At 43.1% G+C, this 9,618-nt stretch overlaps 1 protein-coding gene across 1 annotated transcript in view; it reads left to right on the forward strand.

Annotated features, from left to right (window-relative positions):
• The window catches only part of LOC310843716 (vitelline membrane outer layer protein 1-like), a 73,139-nt gene extending 63,521 nt beyond the window's left edge, over window positions 1-9,618 (forward strand). Inside the window, exon 4 of the mRNA XM_083737404.1 lies at window positions 9,201-9,618. Within this exon, the coding sequence (XP_083593530.1) occupies window positions 9,201-9,492 (292 nt within the window). The 3' untranslated portion in view covers window positions 9,493-9,618. The remainder of the gene's footprint in view (window positions 1-9,200) is intronic.

Here is a 9,618-nt window from a genome sequence, read left to right on the forward strand (position 1 = left end):
TTGTCTGGATGTGTCCGTAACTGCCTTCCATTCAAACAAAAGCGCTGCTGCTGTTGTTTAGTCGTGTCCGACTTTTCATGACCCCATGGACCAGAGCACGCCAGGCCCTCCTGTCTTCCACTGCCTCCTGCAGTTTGGTCAGCTCATGTTAGTAGCTTCGAGAACACTATCCAACCATCTCGTCCTTTGTCGTCCCCTTCCCCTTGTGCCCTCCATCTTTCCCAACACCAGGGTCTTTTCCAGAGAGTCTTCTCTTCTCATGAGGTGGCCAGAGTATTGGAGCCTCAGCTTCAGGATATGTCCTTCCAGTGAGCACTCAGGGCTGATTTCCTTCAGAATGGAGAGGTTTGATCTTCTTGCAGTCCATGGGACTCTCAAGAGTCTCCTCCAGCAAAAGAATTCAAAAGCATCAATTCTTCGGCAATCAGCCTTGTTTGTGGTCCAGCTCTCACTTCCAGACATCACTACTGGCAAAACCATAGCTTTAACTATGCGGACCTTTGTTGGCAAGGTGATGTCTCTAAGTGTCACTAAGAGCCTTCCATTCAAACAAAAGTAGTGGGCAATATTGCTTTCATTCGCTGAAGTGGTGCTTGCTGATTTTCCGAACCTAAAGGCACCAAGTGTGGTATATCTTGGCCCATTATTTTGGCTCATAGGGATAGTCATTGCTGTATCCGGATAGGAAGTGCTTGCCTCATGCCACCATCTCCCCACTCCTCATAAACATTTTTAAAGGCTTGGCAGCTCTACATTGGCCTTTCTTCTGCATGATTGTTTGTATCCTCCAACAGGGCCTTGCAGGTCTCACAGACCTCACCGTGTGGCTTCCTGTTAAATTTTGAAGGGTACTATGAAACTGAGGGTGAACTTCGGCTGTTCTGGTATTCTCTGGGTATATTTACACTACAAACTTATATCAGATTTCTACCAAGTGAACTGTCCTGGTTTCACCTGAATGCTTTTTTGAACAGCAGATTGATAAGGGAATTGTAACTCTCTCTTTGAGAAAGATACACACAGTGGAGCTACAGTTATCAAGATACAAGACACCTTCTTTTCCCTCTCTCTGAAACCCTCTTCTGTGTGTGTTGCCCTCCCTCCCCATTTCCTCCATGCCTAGTGGTTTCCCATGAGAAGGAAACATCACTTTTGCTGGAAGTCTGAACTCCAGGCTTGAGGACTTGTGGCAATTAGGCTGAGGACCCGCATGTGGCTGAAGAGTGACAGTTTGCCAAACCTGTTCTAAAGCAAATTGTACGGTCCTTGTCTTTGGTCTTGAAATGATGTCCTCACCCTTCCAATAGCTCTCTCCACTCCTCCTGGCAAATGGCTTCTGCTTGTGCATCAACTTCCTAAAAGGCACTGGGAATAGAGGTGAGGAAAGCACAGGACCAGGAAGACTTCATAGTCCTCTCCGCCTGCTCTGCTCCATGATGGATCAGTGGAGCATGGGAGGTGTTGCTCAGGACAGAGAGTTCCTACATTTCATTGTCCTGAACCCTTTAAATTCCCTGCTCAGGTCCATGTTTCATTACTCAGTTTATGGACTCTCTCCTTCTGCCTGTAGCGTAATTGGCATCTGAGAGACGGTAAGCAGAACTCCAAGTGAGGGCAAAGAAAGGCAAGGGTTGCAATGGAGCCAGAATGATGTAGGCCTGGTCAATTGTCAGACTTGAGTAAAGTAGAGCTCGGTGGGGGGATTCAGCCAAAGTATTCTTGCTCTTGGTATTAGGCCCTTTTTGTGAAAATGTACCCCACTTTTCGCAAAACTTTTCAGGGTATTTAAATATGCATTTCTTTTGAAGGGTTGCAAGCCTATAAAACAGAAATGGAGGGAGTTTGCATAGGAGAGACATTTTAGCATGGGCAAAGGGTGGGTAAGAAATGCATATTTTAGTCCTCCCATAATATTTTTATTAGTTTTCATTTACAATCCAATAATAGCCTCATTATAACAATACCAGTTTATAATACAATTATTGATATCAATAATTCAAATATCGAATTATATACAGTGGAGTCTTGGGTTGTGAATGTGATATGTGTGGGAGGCATGTTCGCAACCCACAGCATCCGCAACCCGCAGCGTCTCGTCTCTGCATGCTCGGGTTGCGATTAGGTCCTTCTGAGCTCGCGCAAAGCACAATCTAGTGTTTCTGGTACTTTCGGGTTTTGGCGCATCTGTATCCCTTAATCACGCAGCGTGAAGCGTCTGTAACCCGAGGTATGATTGTAATTTAGTTAAAGTGGCCCCACACGTGCTAGAATTGATGGCTTGATTGTTTGCTTTATTTCTCCATTCCAAAATCTTATTAATTTTCATTGTATTCTGGTCATAATAATAATAATCCCTTATATAACAACTGCAATATTAATAATTTCTATTTGTGTTGACACATTAAATGATTTATAAATGTACAAGTGAAAAACTTAAACTATATCTTATTCTTCCTGTGTGTGGCAATTATTCGGTCCGTGGTTTTTCTTCCTGTCCTTGTAAGATATTATGTCTTTCTTTCCCCCGGTTGTTGCTGTTATCCATCATGCCTTGGGCAGAACTGATATCTCATTGTTGTTCTAGAAATTTCTCTGTTGCTCTGTCCCATGCTTCATTGTTTTGCAACTTTAACAACAGCTGCAAAAGTCACTCTGTCCCAATAAATAATCCATGTTTACCATTTTTCGTCTCAGCCTGGGTAGAAGAGTGGTCTGTTGAACTGCAGATGACTCAGTAATGAACCTTATCAGTTCCTTGGCCAGTTCACAGACTCCTTTCATCCTCCCTTCCAACTGAGGATATATGAGCAATTACACTTCCAATTAAATTAAACTCCAAGTCCTTCAGTTATTCAGTTCACTTTGTAAATAATAAAGGATGTGGAAGAGTTACCTCTATGTTTCCATCGTAAACCTTTTACAAAATAGAGCTTCCCTCCCTTTCTCTCCCCCCCCCCGCCCAGTTCCATCTAATGTTATATTCCATATCTATAATCCAATTTCTTCCATCCTCGCTTGAACAAATATAATTTGAATTAACACTCAGGTTGATGAATCATAAATGTAGAGAAGAAAATTTTAAATAAAGAGAACATCTTCTTCTTAATGGAGGCATTGGAGGGTTTTCAGCAGGCAAAGTGCTTTTCCACTCAGCACCTCCCTGCTGTGCCAGACCGAGAGCCAGGTACTGAGACGAACTGCAAGTGAAGCCTATTCCCCTCTGTCCCTAGGAAGAATTTGCAAGGATAATTATCCTCAACCATCTTTGTTTTTCCTTTGCCAACAGTCTCCCACTGCCATGGGGTCTGCTTCCAGAAAGGCAGAACGGAACTGGAAGCTGCACATATTAGTTAGTTAGCTTACATCAGCCAATTCTTGCCATCTTGCCTTGCCTTTCTGTTTGAGGAAATGATCTAGCCCCAATGTCCAGCAACTCTGAGTTGTCTTTTGAAATCAGAAGTGCAGTCAGAAAAGCCATTAATTGGTTTTACTCATCAACCAGAAGAGAGGAGAGAGAACCACACTTTCTGGGGAATAAATTCTCAAGGCTGTTATTCTTCCACTCAGTTTTTGCAGTTCAATCTGGTGCAGTCCACCTGCCATGGATCTCTCTACCAGTGCTGTGGTCTTATTGTTCCTCACCTACCACCTCTGACATGATGTCCTCACCCTTCTGACAGCCCTCCCCACTCTAACAGGCAAATGGGTTCTGGTTGTGGAGGCATTTCCTAAAGGCACTGGTAATGGGGGTGGGGGCAGGTCAAAGAAGATTTCATAGCCTTCCCAATGCTCTGCTTTGTGATGGCTCAGAGGAGGTGTTGCTGAGGACAGAGAGTTCCTACAGTCCTTTGTCCTGCCCCCTTGAAATCCCCTGCTCACATTCATATTTCCTCACTCGGCTTAAGGACGTTTTCATTCTGCCTGGCAGCTGAGAGACAGTAAGTAGAACTACCTTGCTCTGCTCTGAGAAGTTTGGTAAGGGAAGACAAGGCTTGCAACATGACCAGATTTACAGAAGCCTGATCAGTAGCCAGTAACCAGTGGGGATCCAGCCAAGCATTCTTGTTAGTGGTATTAGGCCCTACTTTTCGTGAAAAGTGTACCCCGCTTTTCACAAAAGATTTCACGGTATTTAACCATGCATTCCTTTGGAAGTGTTGCAAATCTATGGCAGCTTCCCCCGACCTTGTGATCTCTAGGTGTTCTGGACTACAATTCCCATCAGCTGGAACCAGCACCGTGTTTGCTGGCTGGGGATGATGGGAGTTGCAGTCTGGAGCATATGGAATTTACCAGGGTGGGGAAGGTTGGCCTAAGGGGTGCTGCAAGGCTATGCACTTTCCATGTAAAAATTTGTAGATCAGTGTTGCAGGAGGTCCCCGCTATATCCTCCAGCATCTCCTAGTAGGGCTGGGAAGTCCCCTGTCTGGAACTTTGGAGAGTAGCTCTAGTGTAGACAGAACTAAGCTAGATAACCAATGGCCTGACTTAGAATAAGGCAATTCCCTGTGTTCCTAGAGCGAAACCCCTGCTAAAGTGTGTATCTCTGATGTTGGAGGCACTTAGTCCAAGCTGAAGTAATCACACTTCTCTCCCGGGGGAAACACAAGATTCAGGAAGATTTTGAGCAGAGGAGAGGGAACCACATTTTCTGGGGAATAAATTCTCAAGGCTGTCATTCTTCCATTCAGTTTTTGCAGCTCGATCTGGTGCAGTCCACCTGCCATGGATCTCTCTACCAGTGCTGTGGTCTTCTTGTTCCTCACCTACCACCTCTGTGAGGCAGGAGATCGAAGCTATAATTCAATCCTCATTGTGCCCAATGGCGGGCAGTGGGGAGAATGGGGAAAAATTGAAGCCTGTCCCAAAGGACATGCATACGCATTCTCACTGAAGGTAAAGGCTTATCTATAACTTCTTTTTGATACCCCGATCCCAAGGAATAGTCACAATAATGTAATATATATATATTTTAAGTTGCTTCCCATCTTTCTTTCTGAACCCATTGCCTGTATATTGCTGCCTGCAAGTTGCTTTGAAGTGTTGACTGCCATGCTTAAAGATTTAATAGCTCTAAAAGTCTCCATGCCACTTTGTCAATCCACACTGGAGAGGCTTAGAGTGAATTGCATTTTACATAAAAGAAACCTGGATGGACTGGAGGAAAAAGGGACAAGGATACAGAAAAGTTTGGAGTGCAGTGAGCTGGCAATATTGTGGTCAGGTTTATCTTCCTGAAAAGTGAGCGTCCAACTGGAAAATACAGACTACACTGTTAGTGTGGAAGTAACCCAGGTAAGTTCTGGTGTTTTCTAGGAGGGTTGCCATACGTCCAGATTTTCCCTGACATGTCCAGGATTTCAACAACCTCCCCCCCGAAAGCTTAACAACTTTTTGTGTCTGGATTCTTACTTCTTGAAATAATATGGCAACTCTAACTTCATAAACTGGAGGAAACCTGCTGTAGCATATGAAGACATCAGAGAAGGATTGAGGATGCCTTAGGCAGCCATTAGCAAGATCATTTTTTCCCTTTTTGCTTACTTGGGGCCCATTGGACTGGTTGCACCAAAAAGCTACTGTCTTTTGATGCAGCTCAGAATGTAAATCTCAATCCAGAACCAGTAATACTTGTACACAATTAGGGACATGTAATTATGAAAAGATAACTGCTTATTCAGGTTGCAAGCTACTTCTTTGGAAAATTCAGACTAGTTTGATTAACTACAATAACACCCCCCCTTTGTAACATACACAATATCTTTTTTCCGTTTTGTTTTTTGCATGGGTACTATTTCTTGTTTCTTCCTTTTTGTGCCTGATCTTACTCTGTGCACTTGTAATTTTGTACTTTTTATTTTTCAATAATAATAAACTTAAACAAGATTTTAATAAGAAAAACAAAAACTCCATTTACACTAAATACATCAACAAACCAGACCCAACCACCAACCCATCCCCCAGGGAAATGGGAGAGCTAGGTGCTGCTTCTTATATACTACACCCAATTGCTGACACAGTTTAATCAATACAACTCAGCAGCACCTGCTATGTTTCACAGCTGTAAAGCTGGGTCTCGTTAGTTTGCTCTGGCCCTTGCTCTGGCCCCTTAAGGACATACACATCAGGTGGAACAATGATCAACCTTTACATTTATAGAAACCATTCAACATATTTCTTTTTTAAAAAAATGATATTTATTATTTTTAAAGCTTACAAAAAAGAAAAAAGAGAAAGAAAACAAAAAAGAAAAAGACAATACAATACAATACAATATATAAACAATACAAAACACAACCTTAACACATTAAACTAAACACAATAAATGAAACAAAACAAAACAAGAACAATTTAAAAACATACATCATACCTTTTCCATATTCTATCTTTCATTCCCTTGTTTCATTGACCTCCTCTCATCTCCCTCTTTGTATTCCACTTCCATTAATTGTTTCAGCAATTCCTTTCCATCTTTCTCTATTTTATATCATATAAATGTCTTAACATATTTTTAATCTTATTTCCATTAAAATTAGTATACTTATTTAAGCTTAACTCCTTATAGCATTTCTACTAAGGCCATAAAATTTCATTCCAACATTTTTCTATCACTCATTAATTTTACAATATTTCTATATATAGACTTTAAATTTTCCAATCTTCTTCAACCATCTCCTCTCCCCGGTCTCAGACTCTGCCAGTCACTTCCGTCAACTCTATACAGTCCATCAACCTGGAAATCTTATGTCCGAGGCTCTTAACTCTTTTCCAAGTCCCTTCTGCAGGTCTTCTTCATATTCTTTGATACTATAGAGCAGATCTTGGGGAAACTCCGACCTAACAATACTTTTGTTCCTTCTCGACAGGTCAGCCAAATTTCCATAGCTAAAGCTAAAATCCATGAAGTATTTCAGGACATGTTTCAAAATTCCTCCAAATCCAAAGGCCCCCAGAACTCCAGTCTCCTCCTGGCCCAAGTCCATGTCCCAAAAGTCAGTTAATCCCTGCATGGGGGGATCTTTCCAGCTTTCCTTCTCCAGTCCAGGCCGGGCTTCGATCCTCAAAATCTGACTTTTTCTGGATTCAATCATAAAAGGCCTCAACTTATAGTCCTCAATTTGCCCCTGTAAGGCTAAGGCTCCCACTTGTATTACTTTAGGTTCGACAACAACAACTTTCTCCTCCTTCTCCACATTTTGTTCTGCTAAAGTAGATTCCTGCAGCAAATCCTGAATAGTTTCTGTATTGGTGCTCACTTTTTGTTCCAAATTAATCACTTTTTGTCCCAAGTTATCAATTTTTGGAGCCATAACATCAGTCTTTTTGTGAAGCTGTTCCAAGGAATAGCTTATCTTGCATAATGCAATCACTAAGGCTTCTCCTGTCGACATTCTTAAATGGTCCAAGGTCAAACCTTGATTCTCACAGCTCTTATCCTACAGCTGGAGATTCCCCAGCTCCACTCTTGTAACAGTTTCAAAAGCTCCCTCTAGAGGGAAACAGTCTCCACTTGTATCAATCCTTTCTAGCACAGTTCCAAAAGTAAAGTTAGTTTCAATTTTCAGTTACTTTTCCTCCTTTTTAAACACAGAAGAGGACAATGGAAACAATATATTTCTCTTATTTAACTAACTGTCAACATACGTTTAATTTACAGTCAATGAACTCTCCCAAAACGTCAATCTGCTGGCAGCCCGTTTCCAGGTTCAGAGCAGTGGTGATTTAATTTTTATCACTCTCACCTGCAGGCTACACGATCCAAAATTTCCCCCCTCTTCTCCTGCTTCCAATGGGGGTTTAATGATTTTAATCGATGAAAGTTTAATCCTTTAAATAAAGCTTTCCAAGACCTTAGCTTGCAGCTTCTTTGCTTCAATCTATTTACAAAAGGGGAAGGCGGACTTACTGTTTGAAACCTTCCCGTTTCGGTACCAAATTAAGACGTTTGTAAATCCAATTTTCCGTTCTACTCACGGGTAGTTGTTTAGAGTCAAATTGCACACAGGAAAAAGTCAGCGCTCTCCGGCAACAGCAATGCAGCTTCCCTCCATGAAAAGAGCAGTCAATTTGAAGCACTGCGCCGCTCACCCCACGTCGCTCTGGATCCCCAAAACCGGGTCTCCCCGCGAGTAGGGGAGGCGCAAAAGGTGCCAGCCGAATCCCACGTTCACAGGCTTCTCCCGCCTGTGATTTTAATGGGTCTCCGCCTTCGCCATGGCGGTCAGACCCTGATTTCCACGGAGCAAATTCCTCCAGATCGGAGGAACTCTGCCATTGCCGGAGGCGCCAACCCAGAAGTCCTATTCAACATATTTCTTGTTTCTTGGTTTTTTGGGCCTGGTCTTACCCTGTGCACTTGTACCCTGTGCACTCCTTTTTATTTTTCAATAAAGAATATAAAACAGAGTCCTAGCTTGCAAAAACAGCTTTATTGCAGTCTCTTTCTCTCATTTGCACCAGACAGAGAGAGAACGAGGATTGACTGGTGATGATACTTCCCTCAATGGCATCCGTCTCCATTGCAGTGGTGGTGGAGTTGTACAATCCACTGTTGGACCGTAAGCATCTTCTTGATTTTTCTCTTTGTTGCTTGGAAAGTGATGATGTGAGGGGCTGGCTGAAATCTATTATGTTTCAGCACCAGGAGAGGATAATGTCAGGGTCGATCAGCCTCATTCTTAGCTCTCAGACTCTAAGGATACCAACTCTAGGTTGCCTTCCAAATTTCAGAGGAACCCAAGCCCCACATAACAAAGAGAAAAGAGGCTGCAACAACAGAGTACAAAGGAAAGGGAAAGCATGAAGCAGCAGACACAGAATGAGGTTGTTCTGCTTAACATCTGTTAGGCAAGAGCAGCCACGCTACATGGCCTGACCTTAAAAAACAGTCCCATTCTTAACAGAAGATTGGGGTTCAAAACCCCTTTAAAGATTCTCTAGCTCCATCTTCCAGGGCCAGATTGGGAGGGTGTGGTGTGGGTGGACCCCGGGTGGCACAGGGGAGATCCACCTACTCCAGGCGTTACAACACACAGCCCTACTTAGAAGTTGAGGTTTGGTAGACACACTATACCTGATGAGGTCTACAAAAGATGTCTTTTAAAAATCTAAGGAGGCAACTGCCCTCTTGACTTTCGTGGTGGATTTGGGTCATATTTCCAGAGAGGCAGACATTATCATATTGTCTTCTTTTTTTGCAGGTGGGGAGAGTGGACAGAGGTTAAGGAATGCCCCAGGGGCTACCTGGTTGCATTCGCTCTGAATGTTGAATCCCCAAAAGGGCCAGCTGATGATACGGCAGCCAACAACATCCGGTTCAGCTGTGGAGATGGGTCTGTACTGCAGGGCGAGTCCCCCACCTTTGGTACTTATGGCCAGTGGAGCAAGCGCTGCACCGCTGGTGCCATCTGTGGGATCCAAACAAAGGTGGAGGCTCCAGCTCCAGGTGATAGTACAGCACTTAATGATGTCAGGTTCTTCTGCTGTTACTGAATCACCTGGGCTTCATCCTGCCTGTGTTCTAATGGTTTGTTGTCATGAAACTTAACCAACAATAAATTTTAACCAAAGAGTTGTGTGTACCTTTTGGAGCTTTGTCCCTTCCTGATCTCAGTTCCT

Source organism: Podarcis gaigeae, assembly GCF_964106915.1.
Source record: "Podarcis gaigeae genome assembly, chromosome: 4".
NCBI lineage: Eukaryota > Metazoa > Chordata > Lepidosauria > Squamata > Lacertidae > Podarcis > Podarcis gaigeae.